A 20,115-nucleotide genomic window follows, 5' to 3' on the forward strand; every position below is an offset into this window, starting at 1 on the left:
CTCCATTCTCTGCCCCAGTATATTTAACGAGCACAACCTAACCGCTTGCTGCCTCTCGGTGACAACCCTTCCCCCCCGACAGACGGGCGCAGCAGCCAACCACCGGCCAGAATTGGCCTGCGTCCCGCTCCCCGACGGTGGCGGCCTCGGTGGGCGGGGCTCGGCAGCTAGCAAGTTGAGTGGAGCCACGGCTGACGTGAGTCAACAAAGGTCACGTGAGGCGAGCGGGCGGCGCCGATTGGTGGCGCCGGCCGGGCGCGGAGGGGGGGTCACGGCGGCGGCGTGGGGTTCGCTGTGTGACACAATTACAACAACTTTGTGCTGGTGCCGGGGAAGTTTGTGTCTCCAACGAATCCCCCCCCTGTCCCCCAGCCCCGCGCGCTCCGGCCGTTCCCGCCGTCCCCGCCTGTGGCTGCCCCCCGCCCGCCCCCGCGATGTGACCCTACAGCCGAGCCGCCGCCGCTGCCGACCCGGGGGCTCCGCAGCCCCTGCCGCCGCCGCCGCCTTCGCCGCCGCCGCGTTGGGATTTTTCGTCGCTGCCGCCCGCGGCGGAGGAGGAGGCGGCGATAAAGTTGGTGTGCCGGTCCCGCGCGGAGACTGGGGGCGTCGTTGCGGGCCCCGGCCCGGGGGGGGGTGTCGGCGTTGGAGTTGTGAATTCGCTGCGTTTCCATGAAATCCTGCGGAGTGTCGCTCGCTACCGCCGCCGCTGCCGCCGCCGCTTTCGGTGATGAGGAAAAGAAAATGGCGGCGGGAAAAGCGAGCGGCGAGAGCGAGGAGGCGTCCCCCAGCCTGACAGCCGAGGAGAGGGAGGCGCTCGGCGGACTGGACAGGTACGGGCCGCCGTCACCCGCCCGGTCGGCTCCGGACGGGCTGGCGCCGCTCTCCGGGGAGGCCCGAGCGCCGCTCGCCTCTGGCGGCGGCGGGGCGGGCACCTCGGCTCGGCGCTCTCCGCGCCGGAGCCGCCGCCGGGGCCTCGGGCGCGGGCAGGGGTGGGTCGGTGGCGTTCCCGGAGCCCTAACGCGCCGCGTGTGTCTCTCCCCGCAGCCGCCTTTTCGGGTTCGTGAGGTTTCATGAAGATGGCGCCAGGACGAAGGCCCTACTGGGCAAGGTAAGGCAGCCGCGGGCCGGAGCGCGGACACCGTCTTCCCCGGCCGGCGCCCCGCTCGCCCCGGGCCCCGCCGCCCGGCCGGCGTTCATTGTGGCCGCGAACGATGGCCGAGGGGCTTCCGGAAAACTATTTCCTGCCTTTGCTCTCCCTCCCTCCCTCCCACCCCCCCCCCCCCCCACCCCCCGCACCCCCCGGATACCTCGCTCGCACCCTTGCGAAATCGCCCTCTCCTCTCGTAGCCGGAGGAACCGGGGCAGCAGCGCTTTGGGGCCGAGCTCCACTGGGTGCACGAAAGCGCCTCTCATTTTGCGGCTCTTTGGAGGTAGCCCGATGAGCCCCCGGGGTGCCGGTGTAGCGTCAGGGCAGCGTAAATGTGTGCAGATGGCCCCCCCCCCCCCCATTTCCGACTTCCTTGCCTCCCGTGGGTTTCATTCTTTCCCTCCAGGCACGCTGTTCGTAACGTCTACTGTGCACCAAACGTTTTGGGCTCTCCTGCGTCCCTGCTCCCAGAAGGGGGAAGTTGCACGTAGTTTAGGGCGGCGAAGAGTTTGCATTGGGCTGTTGACATGCATCCCGATGGGTCTCTCTGTTCTACCTGAAGTTAGGTGACTTGTTTACTTTTTTAGGGCGTTCTGCCCCCACACCCCGCAGTTATTTGCGAATGTGTTTTCTTCTTGGAGTCCCGTTTCCTGTGTGCCTGACCGGGGAGGCCAGGGGGGATTCGGGGTGCAGCCTCTGTTTATTTGTGTGGAAAGTTGTTAGCACTGTCATTTAGTTAAGTAATGGCTGCTCCTATCGGCCCAAGATGGCGGGACAGGGTGGGAGGAGAAAGTGAAGGGGGGGGGGGGAGTTGGGGGGGAGGGAGGAGAGGTAAACATGGAAATAAATAGTAGCGATGAATAGGCCTCTCCTTCGGAGTGTGCAGCTCGATGGTGTTCAATAAAAATTGTCCGAGATGATTTGCATGCAGAATTCTTGTACCTTTCTCAGGCTTGGAAGCAGCATTCGTAAGCCTGGTAAATGCTTATCAACCTGTAGCACATTTAGTTGCCCAACCGTAAGCTGCTGAACAAAGGCTGTGGAGTCTCGATCTGTCCGCATCAGTTGGTCCCTCCGGAGCAAAATATGATCGAAGTGATATTTGTGTGCTTCCTTAATGGGCACCGTGAAACTTGGGAGTGTGTGCGATAGGTGTTGCATCCGTTAGACATTTTCTTTTCAAGCCGAAATCCGTAGCTTTCAGTTTGACACCTAGCCTTATTGTTACATTTGAGAAGGAAGTTTGACAAAGCCTAGCGTTTTATTCTTAAGTTGATTTTTAAAAAATTTAGCTAGTTCTCCATTTTTTTGTCTGTAGTTTGGTTTAGGAGTCACTAATTCTTTATCTGCAATTGACTTCTGCTTTTGTTTCAAAGTAACTAAGTGTAAGGGATTTCAACCCCAGATAATGACCAGAAAGCTAAACAGTAATAATCCTTTTCAGGAAGCCTGGTGCCTTTGCCTGATAGAGAAAACTTGAATTAAACTTTGGCTGTGTAGGTATTAATTGGTTTCATTTAGATTATCCCTGGAAAAATGAATAGCGACTAGCTCTGAAATGATTTAAGCGTCAATAATTAAAGCCTTGAAAATGTTTTGAGTATTTAAAATATTTTGTTGAAAATAATTGACTACTGTCAGAGTTGTCCTTCCACAAGATTAAATAAGATCTTTAAATAAATGGAGCATTATTTTATCTTGGAGTGATTATTGCCAGTCTAATTGGAGGTTGGTAAAATTGTTTGCAAAGATAACACATTTGGAAAAGTTTGGCCAAATCTATTGCTTTTGGTTTACGGTAATGAAGATATAAACGGAATCTGATGTTTTATGTGGATGATGTGTAAAATGCTAGTTGATGATTTCGTGTCTCAGAACGATGGTGCTTAGTAGATTCACAGTGGATTGGATTTCAGACTGTAGTATTGGACTCTACAGTAATTATGCACTATTGTGTTTAAATTTTAAAGAACTCAGCGTTTTCAAGCATTTTTTTGTAAAGTGTGCATTACTTTCTTGATGTTTGAATACAGTAACATGCTATACATGAGAAACTTGTGAAGTTTCACTATGTTTTGGGGAAGAATTAAGGCTTTGTAAAAAAATAATCTGCTGCATTACTAAGTATTTCATTGAGTTGAAAAAAAATTCTTTATTACTTTGTAACTCCGTGCTTGTGAGGTCCTACCTATTTAGGGCAAGACTTGTTAGTCTTAACGTTACAATAAAACATTCTAGAGTGTATGCTTGCAACCTCATGCAGTTCTTGTGAGCCTGCACATCCCAGCGAAATGTATAATGTAAAGCTTGACATTATATAACCTCTCACCTCGTGTTTGAATTGAATTCTGAAAAGAATGAATGAGCTGGGGTCCTGCTGTCGGAAGTATTGAATTAATTCAGTTTCACCCATCTTTTGAATAGTCCTGGGGAACAACAGTCCTGTGTGTGTGTGTGTGTGTGTGTGTGTGTGTGTGTGTGTGTGTGTAATGTTGAGCTATGTTTCAGAATTCATGTTATCTAAAAGTCTTAAAAACAAGAGTTGGCTTTTCTTTGTTGGGGTTGGTTCAGGCTACTTACCTGAAGGCAGGTAACGGAATTGAATAACTCTCAGCGTTCTCTTTTTAGCTGCTATTTTTGTCCTGCCACCCCTCCTCACCTCCCGCGCCCCCCCCCCCATAAATTTAGTCTGCAGCTTGTATAACTTTTTTTTTCTTTCTGACAAACTTAGCTATTACTACGTGTTTTCAAAAATTTTTATTCCTATATGTATTATCGGATCGGGCTTCAAGTTTTTAAATTCCAATTTGTAGGTTTAAAAAAAGGTAACTCTTGACATAAAAGCTTTGGTAAGTTTTAAACATTTAATAAAAGTGTCTCTTACTTGCCACTAAACTTGTATGTTCCTTTTCCAGGTGTGAGGATACTTTGTCCAAACTGCTGATTTCTTAGTCTCTGAATGTTTTTGTAAGACTCATTCGTATTAGTGTCCTTAAAAGGATTTTTGTTTGTATGATTGCCATTTGATATACAATACTTGGGATTTTGGATTAAAAAATAAGTTAGTAATATGGTATATTATTTTTGTAGTAATATCTTTAAAATATCTTTAAAAGGTTGTTAATAGCAAGTGGTTGCTTAATCTGAGTTCTTGAAATACAGCATGAGCTTGACCACTTTGCTCTTTAATGCTGACCACTAATCTTTTGGTAACATAATAATTCAAGATTCTTACATTTTAATTACAGTGGAGTTACTGAAAAGTAATTAGAAATGAAACATTTTTTTTTTTTTTAACGTTTATTTATTTTTGAGACAGAGAGAGACAGAGCATGAACGGGGAGGGTCAGAGAGAGGGAGACACAGAATCCGAAACAGGCTCCAGGCTCTGAGCCGTCAGCACAGAGCCCGACGTGGGGCTCGAACTCACGGACCGCGAGATCATGACCTGAGCCGAAGTCGGCCGCTCAACCGACTGAGCCACCCAGGCGCCCCAGAAATGAAACATTTTAACAGAAATTAACTGTGGTGATTTTGTTGTTAGTACGTTTTTGAAAATCTTTTGGGTTCATCTTGTTCTCAGTTGGATAAGGATTTGTGTTAAAGTATCATGTATAGTAATAATATAGCATAAATACAGAAAGAATAAATATCGCACTATAAGGCATATTTATAGTAATATATTGCTAAAGGGCTGGGGAATCTTATCTGCGTCAGGGAACAACTGCTTAAGTACATAGATGTTCATTTTGAAGTATCTTTACATCATTTGTAAGTTTGTCCTGAGTATACTTTATTGATACATCTTTTTTTTATAATTCTGTTAATCAGTAGAAAGATTATGTGAAATACCGAGGAGTTATGGTTTGTTTACCCTTTAGGATATGCTCGGGGCACCTGGGTGGCTCAGTCCCTTAAGCATCTGACTTTGCCTCCAGTCATGATCTCACTGTTGGCGTGTTGGAGACCTGCATGGGGCTCTCTGCTGTCAGCGCAGAGTTGCTTGGGATCCTCTGTCCCCCCCTCTCTCTCTGCCCCTCTCCCACTCTCACACACACTCTCTCTCTCTCTCTCTCAAAAATAAACATGAAAAAAGTTGAAAAAGAAATGTATGTTCTATTTTTCCAAGGAGATCATTAGTATTAACATAGCATTTTTCATTTTTTTGGGAAATAGAAGTAGTTTAAAATCCATTAAAGCATATATTTTCCTAAATTTGGTCTGCTTGCATGTAGATGGTAGGGGAAACTTACTAGGTCAGTTCTAGAGATGGTTTATTTATACTATAATATTTAGAGATTGATGATGTTTAGAATTATTCTATATTGTGTTTTGTTTGCTGACACTTAAAGGTATATATTCATTTCTAGTGCTAAAGAAGGTTTAGTGTTTGTGTTACAAAAGTAGCCACAGAATAATGTCATGCCTTGTGTTTGAAAATTAGGTCTTTAACTTGATGTGTTTTTAAAAAGTGTTTTCTAGTTTGGAAAGTTGTCTTGTAAATAATTATAGTCATTGTTTGCCTGGATAAAGTCTCATGCTATTACACATTTCCTAAAATTTTGCCACATCCCTAGTAATACAGCTATAATAGTAAGAGATTACAGAAATGTTTGCATACCTGGGCACAAATTAGAACCGCAGGAATATATAAACAGGTACTTTTTAAGTTCTGGCCTTCTTTCTCACTGGATAGCTCTTTCTGTAGAATCAATTATAAATTGAAATGACTAGGGAACATTTGACTGCCACCTCTAGATATTTTAGGTTGTTAAGAAAAACTGCCTGAGAGTTGGGTTTTTGTGATTTAGGTGGTAAAGTGGAGTAATGAGGCATGGGTATTAAACCAAAGTGAAGGTTCACTGCTTGGCTAGCTACAGAGTAAAATGTCTTATTGTGACTTGATTATGTAACATTTAGTTTTTATTTCTTTAGTACCAGTATTTTTTTTTTTTTTTGCAGATTTGTTAAGTTTTTTTTTTTTTTTTTTTTACTTTGAAACTCATGGTGATGCTTTGAGCTCTTTGAAACTGATGTTAATGACTGATAACACTGTACATCATTAACAGTATTTTTGAAATGTGGTATCCAGAGAGCTAGTTTATGTTAAGAAACACCACCAGATTGTCTAAGAATTGGAATGGTGGTTAGGTTATTTAGGGCCCCCCATGTATTTATTTGTAGACTAGTTAATGGAGTTTCATGAATGCGAAATTGATAGTTTTATGTACTCCTACTGCAGCTTTACATACAATTGTATCAGTTTTGCATACTGTCAACAGTACATTAGAGCAACAAACATGGACTCTACATTAAGTGCAAGTCTGTGCAGAGAACATGAAGATGACAGATATTCCTTGCCTGCATTGAAAACTCAGGCTAAGAGGAACGAGATAAGTATAAGGATGACTAACATAGGAACGTCAGTGGCAGAAGAATAGTGTGAAGCGCCCTGAAAGGTTATGTTGAATGTCCATTTAACAAGTAGAATGGAATTTTTTTTTTTTTTTTTTTTTTTTTTGCCACCCATAGAAGCATCGATTAGCAAGCAGGCACAAAAGCAGTCACAGGAACCTGTTTGGGAAGCTTGTGAAGTCCCAGCCCTTTGTCTTTGTAGGTAGTATAACAAGGACCTTGCTGGAAAGGTGCATTGGAGGCACATGTAGCAATCTATCAGCAGCAGCGGGCATTATTCCAGAATTACCTGGTCAGCGGTGGAACACGGGGTTGAATGGGACTTATAGACTACATGTACAGTGTGTAGAGTATTGGGATCCTGGGTTTGTGGATTCTTAGACCCTCCTGTTTGTGCAAAGGTGGAGGTGCCTTTATAGTATTTCTAGCCAAGCTACGTTAATTCGACCATCATTCATTTCACGTGAAAACTTAACGTCTAACACCCTTTATGCTCCCTAACGCATTCCTGGGCTTACTGAAGTAAAGGCAGGAGAACCATTGCCTTTGCAGAGTGCTGTCCTGGCTCATGTCCCCCTCATGTCTCTCATTTTTAGATTGAACTGTTCTTGAACTATGTATTCTTGATTTGGGCATTTAAAAAGTTAACAGCTTTTGGATTTTAGATTAGTAGGGTTAACTGATAGTTCCTAGGTTAAAGTTAACTAAGCATTTGAGACCCATCATCTCCTGATGTGTTTCATTAAAAAACAAAACATTTAATGAGACTTTCTGTTATGTAACATTTTGTCAGACATTTAAAACTAAATTATTTAATTAAATTTTTACACTTGTGAGTTAAATGTTTACATTTGTGAGACACTGCAGAAAGGATGTCTGGCCTAATTTACAGATAGTCTATTCCATGTATTCAGGTACGTTTCAACAAATTATACACTTTGAACACCAGACCCCAGAAAAGGAAAAAAAGACTCCATCTGCTAGTTCCTCATGCCTGGGCACTTTTATGACCTGGGCCTTCTTTCTCTGGATGGGTAGTGCTGGAGGTAGGCAGGCATTGATGACTTCTGCAAAACAGTGCTTTCTTGGATCTCCCCTTTTCACTTAGCTTACTGTTGGGGCAGTTGTAAATTGAGTTTCAAAGTTCTACCCTAGATTGGGCCTCAGTAGAATGGCTTTTATTAACAGGATGAGGATTGTTTCTTGATTGTGTTTTTCGGACATGGTGTTTCTTGACTTGGATATTAGCAAGGAATCTTGTAATTTTGTTTAGGAAAACATTTAAAATCACATTCTGGCTTGTAGCAAGCAAATGTTGAAAGGATAATCTGCTGTGTGTTCTGTGCCCTCTCTGATCTCATTTTATAGTAATATTTACCTTTGTATGGGTTCTTGGGATCCTTGAATGAGTTTTCATGGCTCAATTTAAGAAGTTCTCTGACCAGGTTTTGGAAGGATAGTAAGTAATTAAAGAAAGGTCATCTTGGAGTACAAATGACTCTAGGGTGAGGAGGAGGGGAGATTTTAAACTTTACACTTTATAGATTTCTGTACTGCTGTTTTTTTTTTTTTTCTTTAGAAATGTATTACTTTACAAATAATACAATAAGCATCCTGATGGTGAGTACACTAGAGTTATATTTTGGTTGATTAAAAATGGGTTTTATTCTGCCGTGTGTGTAGAGATACCTGTAAGGGCCTTGTCAAGTCAGGATACTTCTGAGCTTGATGGTCCTTAAGTGGGGATAGGGATGAATGAAGTAGAGATGTGCCCTGTTAGGTCCTATTTCTTTGCCTTTTAGGTGGCTTTGGGGTAAGTCACCATGCAATCTTCATTTTGATCTTTAGCATCTGTTTCTTTGATGATTTCACTTTTGGGCCCCTTTTGGCCCAGATTGACATTTAGGACCAAATTAAAAGGACTATAACCTGAAAGCATGAGAGTAATGCCTTCTTTAGATAGTTTTAGGGTTCTCAGCCAGATTATGGGCTATTTGTTTGCCACTTTCTCCTACAAACTTTTGTTTTCTTTTATCCATTTCTTCTTTTACTCTTTTTTCTACTTTTCTACATTGCTAAAACTGTTGTTCTCTTAACGTGTTTTTGTATTTTTTTTTTTTTTGGTAGTTTGGTCTGTGGTAGTATTTTGTCTGTGTTAGAATAAATAAAAGATGCTGCTGCTAAGTTTATTCTCAGGAAGAAGATTGGACTTTGTTATAGTTAAGAAATTTATGTAAGGTCATCTAATTTATTTTAATTTAGAACAGTGGAAGAAACCCTTTTAGATAAAGGATTGTTTTCAAACTGTGGATCTATTATATTATGTTCATTACATCCTTCTCTTTTTTAAAAAAAGTTTGTTAGGGAAAATTTCCTATATATATATATATATATATATATATATATATATATATATATATTTCCTTATGTTTATTTTTGAGACAGAAACAGAGTGTGAGCGGAGGGAGGAGCAGAGAGAGGGAGACACAGAATCTGAAGCAGGCTCCAGGTTCTGAGCTGTCATCACAGAGCCCGATGTGGGGCTTGAACTCACGAACTGTGAGATCTTGACCTGAGCTGAAGTGGGATGCTTAACCGACTGAACCACTTAGGTACCCCTCCAGTATTTTCAAAAGCAGAGAAAAGTAGCCAACTAACCATCACCAAGCACTACCCAGTTGAGCTATTTTCTTCTTCTTTTTTTAATGGTTATTTATTTTGAGAGAGAGTATGTGCGAGAGGGGCAGAAAAAGAGAGAGAGAATCCCAAGCGAGCTCTGCACTGTCAGGGCACAGCTTGACATGGGGCTTGAACTCATGAACTGCAAGATCATGACCTGAGCCAAAATCAAGAGTCAGACACTCAACTGACTGAGCCACCCAGGTGCCCCCAGTTCAGTTATTGTCAACTCATGACCAGTCTTGTTTCATCTCTATCTTACCCCTCACCCCCATTATTTTGAAGGAAATCTCAGGCATCAATCACATCATTTAACCCATAGATAGATCAGTTTGTCTCTGAAACATAATCACAATGCCCTTATTACACATAAAAATAACTTCTTAATAGCAAATATTTTGAGAGCCTTGATTTTTTAACATGCAAAAGAATTAGTTCCTTGGGAAGCTGGTAGAAAGATATTTAGCTGAATATATGTGACGTATTTTAATATCGTGGTAGCATTTTGTAATAGAATATTACACAATACAAGCCAAAAGAGATAATTTTGCCTAAGAACTTTATGAATCTTAGTTGAGTCTGGATCATTTATGCATTTAGGGGAAACTTTTTTTAAGATAGTAAGTTTTTAAGATATAGTAGTTAAATTAGGGTTTTGTATTTCAAGTATCAGACTGAGAACTAGAAAAGCTTTTGGTTTTGCTTGATTGATTATGAAACGTTTGCTGACCTGCTGTGGTGGGGGACTGTGCCAAGTCCTGGGGCAACAAGTAAGACCTGGCCTCTGCCCCTGCAGTCTTTGGAGAAAGATGGACAGACTGAGTGATCATATGTTGTAGTAAGTATACTAATCAAGGTGTATGCCAAGTGCTATGAGCTGTGAGACGATGGAGCCAATAAAACATTAAAATTTTTGGATTATGGATAAACTATCCACACAATTCCCAGCATTTTGGAACAGTTGATTTTGACTAGAGAAGTAAGTAGGTGAGGGAAACTGCATAGAGATGGAATTTGGTCTTGGTTATCAAACATGAGTAGAAGTTTAGCAAGAGGAAGGAAAGGGCAGAGAGTTGGAAGTATGAAGTTAAATGGTGTTTGAGGAATTGTGCATAGTCTAGTGTGGGTAGAGGGTGTCTAAGTGGGATTAGGAGGAAGTAACTGAACATGTCAAGGCCCACGTCACTATAAGCCCTAGGATGTTTTGGGAGGTCATTGAATTCACCTCTCTAATCAGGGGGAATTGGCATGACTAGAAGTAGGTTTTATGGGAATATTATTGGCTACAGTCAGAAGGATAAAGTGGAAGGGAAAGGAACCTAGTTGTTAAGTATTGATGGTTAGATAGCAATACATGGGTTTTAGAATAGAATTCTGGTTCTGCCACTTACCTAGATGTGAGATGCTTGGACAAATTATTTCATCTTTCAGAGGCTCAGCTTTCTCATCTGTTAAATGGAAGTGGTAATAGATTTCTGGCAGGTTGTTGCATTTTGTGTTAGGAAAAAAAGTTACATAAAGTACCTGGCATTGGGCCTAGCATGGAAGGTGCTCAGTGCAAGATACATGGTATCATCTTAGGAAAGACAGTTTAAGTTTAAACTAAGGCTGTATTTTAGGAGTGAGGGGGGAGATAGGGGCAGATTTGAGATCCCTGGAAAGGAATGCTAACATCTCATTACTTTGGCTTTCTTTCTGGGTCTGACCACATCTCAGTCTCCTTTGTAAGAAGACTGTTCCTAGATCTTCTTTACTCACTCTGCCTCCAACTTGCACGTAAACTTGACTGCCACTTGATTATTTGGGCATCTTGACGTTACCTTATGTATACGTATATATACACGCATATATACGCATGTATATATATGTATATGTATATATATGTGTGTATATGTATATATATGTGTATATATATATGCAAACTGAATTTATCATTGTCTTTGATGTTTTTTATCATGATAAATGACACTTAACCGTTATCCTTGCTAGAAACCTTGGAGTGTTTCTTGACTCCTTTTTTTTTTTTTTTTTAACGTTTATTTATTTGATAGAGCAGGGGGAGGGCAGAGAGAGAATCCCAAGCATGCTCTGCACTGTCAGTACAGAGTTGGACTCGTGGCTGGATCCCATGAACCATGAGATCATGACCTGAGCCAAGATCAGGAATCAGACACTTAACCGACTGAGCCACCCAGGCACCTTTGATTCCTTTTTCTTGGCCTATAAAATCCTAATAGTCTCCTATCTTGTCATTTCTACTTCTTAAATTTCAAATCTGTTTCTCTCCATTCTCACTGCCTGCCATTCTTCTTCTTCTTCTTCTTTTTTTTTTTTTTTTTTTTTTCTTTTTTTTAAGAGAGCTAGAGTATGTGCAAGCTGGGCGAGCAGCAGAGGGACAGAGGGAGAGAGAGAATCCCAAGCAGGTTCTGTGCTCAGCATGAGCCCCACCTGCACCTAGATTTAGCGACCTTGGGATCATGACCTGAGCCAAATTAATGGCACTCAATGGACTGAGCCGCCCAGGCGCCCCCTTACTGCCAATATTCTAATTGCAGCCATGATCCTATCTTTGACTTTTGAAATAACTTCACAATAGTGTTTTTGAATATGTATACTTAAGTGTAGTACAAAATTGAAAAGTTACATGAAGAGTGTTAACAGTGAAAAGAAAATCTCCCTCCCACATCTCCCAGTTATTTGGTTCATATTATCAGGCAGCCACTGATAATATGAAGTTATTGGGTAACTTCATATTTCAACACATATACAACAAGCACATATTCTGTTGTGTTTTTTTCCCCACACAAATGAGATCATACTGTATATAAATTGTTAGAAAATACTTTAATTTTACTGTTTGCTGTGTGAAAATGTTTATAGTTCTTATATTGAATTGTCTTGGGTTTGGGAGTTCTCATTCAAATAGGGAGATGTCGGTGAGGGGATTGATTTGGGTTACTTTTAAGTGATTTTGAGGTTCTGTTCTCCTTTTATGCCTGATACTGAGGATAGAAATTCTTCAGCATGTGAAGGTCTTAATTGGAAGTATGTTCACGTGTTTTCTTCCTTTCTTTCTTTTTTTTAATTTTAGAGAGAGTATGAGTGGAGGAGAGGGGCAGAGGGAGAGAGGAGACAGACTCTTAAGCAGGGTCTACGTTTAGCTTGGAGCCCGACATGGGGCTCGATCCTACAACCCTGGGATCATGACCTGAGCTGAAAACAAGAGTCCAGCACTCAACCCACTGAACTACCCAGGTGCCCCTCACGTGGGTTTTCTTAAGATAGCAGTTGTTTATGAATAGACACTTCTCTAAAGAAGACATCCAGATGGCCAACAGGCACATGAAAAGATGTTCAACGTCGCTCCTTATCAGGGAAATACAAATCAAAACCACACTCCGATATCACCTCACGCCAGTCAGAGTGGCCAAAATGAACAAATCAGGAGACTATAGATGCTGGAGAGGATGTGGAGAAACGGGAACCCTCTTGCACTGTTGGTGGGAATGCAAATTGGTGCAGCCGCTCTGGAAAGCAGTGTGGAGGTTCCTCAGAAAATTAAAAATAGACCTACCCTATGACCCAGCAATAGCACTGCTAGGAATTTACCCAAGGGTTACAGGAATACTGATGCATAGGGGCACTTGTTCCCCAATGTTTATAGCAGCACTCTCAACAATAGCCAGTTATGGAAAGAGCCTAAATGTCCATCAACTGATGAATGGATAAAGAAATTGTGGTTTATATACACAATGGAATACTACGTGGCAATGAGAAAGAATGAAATATGGCCTTTTGTAGCAACTTGGATGGAACTGGAGAGTGTGATGCTAAGTGAAATAAGCCATACAGAGAAAGACAGATACCATATGGTTTCACTCTTATGTGGATCCTGAGAAACTTAACAGAAACCCATGGGGGAGGGGAAGGAAAAAAAAAAAAAAGGTTAGAGTGGGAGAGAGCCAAAGCATAAGAGACTGTTAAAAACTGAGAACAAACTGAGGGTTGATGGGGGGTGGGAGGGAGGGGAGGGTGGGTGATGGGTATTGAGGAGGGTACCTTTTGGGATGAGCACTGGGTGTTGTATGGAAACCAGTTTGACAATAAATTTCATATATAAAAAAAAAAAAGATAGCAGTTGTTTAATTTTATATGCTGTGACCTGTCAATTGGAATAATTGGCAAATTTTGGCTTCATATTTTGTTTTCTTGGTGTAATTATCAGGTTCTGTGGCTACTAACTTAATTCACTCCCTGAATGTTTGTGGAAGTAGCCATAGTTTATACTACTTAATAATCTTGTGTTCGTGGGAGTCATTCACTTTCTTGGTTTATTCTCATTTTTATTATAGAAAAGGAAAAATAGGTAAACTTGCATTCTTGATTAGTTGAAGACAGTACAGGGCTTAGTGTGTTAACTTATTTCACAGCAGAATATTTTTATTTTCACTCTAGAGTGACTGGTGGTAGAGCTAAAACAGTAGTACTTTATTTCTTGGGGGTCATTAACCCTTTTAGGGTCAGTGTAGCTGCATACATTTTGTATATGATTTCAGGGAGTGTATGGATCCCTTTGAAGCCCGACTGTAGCCTCCATTATTTTCAGTTAGTGCAGTTTACTTATTTTTGGGTAGAGGTGTTAATGATGGGAGTGTGTTGGGAGAAAGAAAAGCTTTAAAACCACTGGGTTGGTTAGGCTTAGATGGCATGGATTTTACCACACAGTTTTGCGGTATTCTATGACCACTTCACATATTCTCTCAAATTCTTCTCTGCTGGTTGTTGTAAGGGTACTAGGGGAAGAGAATGTGGACCGATCCCTAGACAGCTTATTGCTCTAACTGGAAAAATAGCTGTATGCACATGCCCCGTTAACATAGTAAATAGGGTTTAGTATTGCTTCTTTAGCCTGGGCGCTCAAAATGTTGGTTTAAAGATTGGGAAGGCTGTGTGATATACTGGGAAGAACAATGGATTAGAAAACTGAAGACCTGAGTTGTAGGGTCTGCTGCCTACTTTAGTCAAGTTGCTTAATTCTCATGGTCCCCAGTTTTGCCATCTATTAAGATGAAGGCCTGGGAATTGCAAATTTTCAGTGACTAGCACCAGAATTCTAGGTAACAATTCATTTGAGTTTTTAGGCTTGACCCAGTTCTTTTAAGATTTTGACCCAGAAGCAGGGCACAATGGAACTTTGTTCTAGATGGTAATTTTCTTTGATTTCAGCCTCAGGCCTTCAAGATCAGAAACCAAAAGAATGCAGGCACATTAATGGAACTGAGAGTTGTATGTTTTGGTTAATCTAGTATGATTAACCATTAAGTTAGTCTTAGATTGATTTGAAAGCTGGTCTTATTTATTAATGGTTCATGTTTGACTTCTCCAAATTTCTTATAGTTGGGGCTATAATTTTTTAGGTCAGATCTGAGGTTTCTAATTCTAGAAGATGGGTATAATCACTGTGTCTGTTCGCTAGGAATTCATATAATAGGGCTAAATGAATTCTCATGTGAATTGGTAAGAAATGTCACACTGAATAAATATGTACTGCACAGGACATTTGGGTGTTAGATGAATAAGGTCCCTCGATTTCCTGAGTAGTGAGAATCACTTGGCACTTTGCGATCTATTGAATGTAAACTTTATTGTTCAATTTTGCTGTGTATGTGTGATTATATTTTCATTAGTAGCCTATCAGTTAAAAAGGTAGATTTTGAATCCTTTTCTTTTCTTTTCTTTTCTTTTCTTTTCTTTTCTTTTCTTTTCTTTTCTTTTCTTTTCTTTTCTTCTCTTCGCTTCTCTTTTCTTTTCTTTATTCATTTTGAGAGAGAGAGAGAGAGAGAGAGAGAGAGCGCGCGCGAGCTGGGGAGGGGCAGAGAGAGAGGGAGAGAATCCCAACCAGGCCCCGGCAGCACGGATCTCACAAATTGTGAGATCATGACCTGAGCCGAAATCAAGAGTCAGATGGTTAACCAACTGAGCCACCCATGCACCCCTAGATTTGAAGTTTCTTAAGAGGAAACTTTTTTTTTTTTTTGCTTAACAGTCTTTCAAAGATAATAAATGGATAAAATGAAGTAGGTCTTCTGTCATTGAAGTTATTCAAGTTTGCTCATTGACACTTAGTTAGCTAGCTTGTTGTAGGCAACATTCAGACATCAAAGGATAACTTTTACTGTTAAGTTATCTGTGAAGATTACCCAACCCTTAAATAGTCATGATTCTATGAAAAGAGGTAACTGGGTCCTGAATATCTGACAAAGAGCTGGAGTCCTTCCTAATCTGATGGACTGGATCTTGCTTTTTGGCTTTTGCTTTGTCTTGTTGGACTTGGTTGTCTTTACTCATAGAAGTGGACATCATTTGACAGATTGGATATTATGAATACATTTTTGTAAATGGAAATTGTTTTCTATTAGCTTTTAAAAATTTTGACTTTATTTTGAGATAATGATAGATTCCTGTGAAATTGTAAGAAATAGTAGATCTAGTATATACCCTTTACCCAGTTTCTCCCAGTGGTAGCATCTGGCAGAAGTGTAGTACGATATCACAACCAGGATATTGACATTGATATAATCCAGATATAGAACTGTTCCATTACCACAAGTATCTGTCTCATTGCTGTTTTATAGCCACACTCTCCCCACCCCCATTCCAAACCCCTGGCAACTAGTAACCTGTTCTCCATTTCTATAATTTTGTCATTTGAAGAATGTTATATAAATGGGATCTTACAGTATGTGTCCTCTTGGGATTGCCTTTTTTCACTCAGCAGAACTCCCTGGAGATTAATCTCAGGTGTATGTATCAATAGTTTGTTTCTTTTTATTGCTGAGTAGTATTCCCTGGTATTAATGTTACTACATTTTCTTTAACCATTTACCTGTGAAGGGCATCTGAGTTATTTCTCATTTTTGGCTATTGCAAATAAAGCTGCTGTGAACATTTGTGTACAGGTGTTTTTGTGAACATGAGTTTTCTCTGGGATAAATGCCCGAGAGTGCAATTGCTGATAGTTGCTTGTTTAGTTTTATAAAAAATTGCCAAACTGTTTTCGAGAGCAGCTCTACCATTCTATATTCCCATCAGCAGTTCCCAGCAGTGTTCCAGTTTCATTGCATCCTTGCCAGCATTTCGCGTTATTACTGTTATTTATTTTTGGCATTCTGATAGGTGTGTAGTAATAGCTCATTGTGGTTTAGGGGTGCCTGGGTGGCTCAGTCGGTTAAGTGTCCACTTCTGCTCAGGTCATGATCTCGTGGTTTGTGGGTTCGAGCCCCCATCGGGCCCTGTGCTGACAGCTTGGAGCCTGGAGCCTGCTTCGGATTCTGTGTCTTCCTCTCTCTCTGTCTCTGCCCTGCTCATGCCCTGTCTCTCTCTCCTTCAAAAATAAATAAACATTCAAAAAATTTTTAAAAAATAGCTCATTGTGGTTTAAATTTGCATTTCCCTCATGGCTGATGATGTTTAATATCCATTATGTTCTTATTTTCCATCCGTATAGCCTCTCTGGTGAAAAGTCTGTTCATGTTTTTTGGATTATTGATTTGAGATTTCTTTTTCTCTGATGCAAAAATTTAATGCTATAAATTCGCCTTTCCACACTCCTTTAGCTACGTCCCACGTTCTCGTGTGTTGTATTTTCTTTTTTAAAAAGTTTATGTATTTATTTTGAGAGAGAGCACATCGGGTAGGAGCAGAGAGAGAGGGAAAACGAGAATTCCAAGCAAGCTCCGCACTGTCAGTGCAGAGCCTGATGCGGGGCTCAAACTCACAAACTGCGAGATCATGACCTAGCCAAAGTTGGATGCTCAACCGACTGAGCCACCCAGGGGTCCCTCTTATATGTTGTATTTTCATTGGTATTCAGTTCTGTGTATTTTAAGTTTTTTCTGAGCTTTCCTCTTTGATCCATGGAATATTTGCTAGTGTGTTGTTCAGTTTTTAAGTATTTGGAGATTTTCCCGTTTTCATTCTGTTATTAATTTTTAGCTTGAGTCCACTGTGATTAGGGAATTTACTCTGTATAATTTCCATTGTATTGTATTTGTTGACATCTGTTTTATGTCCCAGGATATGGTCTGTCTTGGTGTCTGTTTCATGGGTGCTTGAAAAGAATGTATATTCTGTTGTTGGATGAATGTTGTATGCATGACAATTAGATACTATTGGTTGATTGTATTGTTCGTTGCTTCTATATCCTTGCTTATTTTTGTATCTAGCAGTTCTATCAATTGCTTAGAGTGTGGTGTTGGCAGATCTCTACCTATAATTGTGGCTTTGTCTATATTCCTTCTATCTTTATCAGTTTTTACTTTTTGTACTTGGAGGCTCTGTCATTTGATGTGTACACATTTAAGATTGTCATCTGGTGGGTTGATGCCTTTATCATTATGTAATATCTCTCTTTGTCTTACTAAAATTGCTGATGATTTTATTTGCTCTGAGGTCCACTTTATCTTATAATGTAGCCACCCTTGCTTTTTTTTTTTTTTTAAATGACTGTTTACACGGTATGTCTTGTTCCATACTTCTACTATCATTGTATTAAAAGTGATTTTTTTTTTTTTCGGACAGCATATCATTACATCATTTAAAAATGTATTCTTCCGGGGTGCCTGGGTGGCTCAGTCGGTTGAGCATCCGACTTCGGCTTAGGTCATGATCTCACAGCTTGTGAGTTCGAGCCCCACTTCGGGCTCTGTGCTGACAGCTCGGAGCCTGGAGCCTGCTTCTGCTTCTGTGTCTCCCTCTCTCTCTGCCCCTAACCCACTCGCATTCTGTCTCTGTCTCCGTCTCTGTCAAAAGTAAATAAACATTAAAAAAAAAAATTAAAAAAAATGTATTCTTCCACTGTTTTTTTTTTTTTTTTTCTTTAATTGGTGTGTTTAGGCTACACTTAGGGTAATTATGGATATATTAGGGCTGAAGTCTGCTGTTTCATTATTTTTTATTTACTCTTTCTCGTTTCTTCTTACCTCCTTATGGGTCAGCTGGATATATTTTTTGGGTTCCATCTTGATTTGTAATGTTTCAGGTATATTTCTTTGTATAGGTTTCTTGGTTGCTCTAGATATTACACTATTCACATGCAAATTATCATCTTTGGTACAGGTACAGATGTTTTTACTGCTTCGAAAAGTGTAGTGTGGAAACTTTACTTTTGTTTAGGACCTTTTGCCCTCTTTAAAATAGGATTTTCTTATAAACGTTGAACACCACATTAGATGGTGTGATAAATTTTGCTTCAAACAACAAATATGATTTATGAAACTCAAGTGTAGTGTAATAGTCTATTACACTTACCCCTAATTTTACCTATTCCAGTGTTCTTTTTTTCTTTCTGAAGTCCCAGCCTTCTTTTGTTTTCATTTCCTTTCAGTTTAGAGAACATTTTAAGCCATTCTTTCAGGGTAAGTTCGCAAGGATCAAATTCTCTCAGCTTTTCTGAGATTATCTTTATTTCCCTTCATCCCCGAAGGATTTTTTAGCTGTGGACAGAATCCACAGTGTATAGTTAATTTCTTTCAGTATGTGAAAAATGTTGGGCTATTTTCTTATGTACTCTCTGGTTTCAGATGAGAAATTCGCTATCATTTGAATGTTCCCATGTAAGTAATGTATCATTTTTCTCTGCTTTTAAGAATTTGTCTTTTGGTTACAGAAGTTTAATTATGATGTATTTTGGTGTGGGTGTCTTTAGTTTTAGTTTATTTCTGGTTCATGTAGTCTTTTCTACCTGTGGATTAATGTGTTTCACAAAATTGTGGAAGTTTTCAGCCATTGTATCTTCAAATACTTTTTCAGTCCCACTCTCTCTTGGGAATTTGATAAGAATCTTAAGTCTTGTTTTTGTCCCATAGGTACCTGAGGCTTTGTTAGTTCTTTTTCAGTCTGTTTTCTTTCTTGTTTAGGTTAGCTAAATTCTGTTGATCTGTTCACTGACTCTGTTGTCTTATTTCCATCCTACTGTTGAGCCCATCCAGAGAGTTATTGTGGTTGTTGTGTTTTTAGTTTTATACTTTCCACTTCGTTCTTTTAAACTAAATTTCCTTTCCTGAGGTTTTCCATTTTTTCGTTTCAAGAGCAGTTGTAATTGCACATTGAAGCATTTTATGTTGACTGCTTGAAATGAGATAATTCATTCAAAACCTGGGTCATCTCAGTGTTGGGTCTGTTGATTGTTCTCATTCACATTATACTTTTTTGGCTTTTGGTATGGTTGTACCCCGGACATTTGGAATATCACTTAAGAATTCTGGATCCTGTTTGATAGTGGGCAGTCTCTTTGTTGAGGTGTAGTGCGTGCAAGGGCTGAGGTGGGTATGTATGTTCAGCTTCTTAACTGGGCCCTACAGACAACCGTTCTGGCAAAAATAGAACACTGAGTCATGCTGTCTTGGTGCAGACTGATGGGATGTAAGTCCAATTTCCCATCCTCACTGACATCTTCCTGGTAAAAGGTGGGCATCAGTTTACACCACTTTGTGGCCTCTGACTGGGAGGTGTAAGATCAGCTTCCTGATGGGACATGCTTCCCCAGCAAGAGAGAAGTGGAGGGCTAAGTCTCACCACTTTGATGCTGCAGAGTGGAGCAGAAGCTTTCTCCTTTGTACCACTTCCCTGAGTTGTTGCCAGGTGGGAGGGAGGTGGTGGATGCTCACCTCCCTCGGCACCACTGGCACCAGAGAATGGGTAAAGTGGATTGTTAGCTACTCTCTCTTGCTTGGCTTCATTCAGTCTCATTGCTGGGTAGGTATGGAGGTTCAGCTCTCCACTTGTCCCTGCTGACTCCCGGGATGGGAAAGTGGAATGCTGACTGGCTCCAACTCACACCACCTTGTTCAGTCCTGTTGATGCCAGTTGAGGCT

General features: G+C 40.8%; 1 protein-coding gene across 13 annotated transcripts in view; it reads left to right on the forward strand.

Annotated features, from left to right (window-relative positions):
- Window positions 1–448: 448 nt before the first annotated feature.
- Window positions 449–20,115, forward strand: part of KDM6A (lysine demethylase 6A) — a 205,946-nt gene continuing 186,279 nt past the window's right edge. For all 13 annotated transcript variants that reach the window (XM_042973853.1, XM_042973856.1, XM_042973858.1 and 10 more), the window contains exons 1-2: window positions 449–830; window positions 1,045–1,108. In XM_042973853.1, the coding sequence (XP_042829787.1) occupies window positions 670–830; window positions 1,045–1,108 (225 nt within the window). In that variant the 5' untranslated portion in view covers window positions 449–669. The remainder of the gene's footprint in view (window positions 831–1,044; window positions 1,109–20,115) is intronic.

Source organism: Panthera tigris, chromosome X (assembly GCF_018350195.1).
Source record: "Panthera tigris isolate Pti1 chromosome X, P.tigris_Pti1_mat1.1, whole genome shotgun sequence".
Lineage (NCBI taxonomy): Eukaryota > Metazoa > Chordata > Mammalia > Carnivora > Felidae > Panthera > Panthera tigris.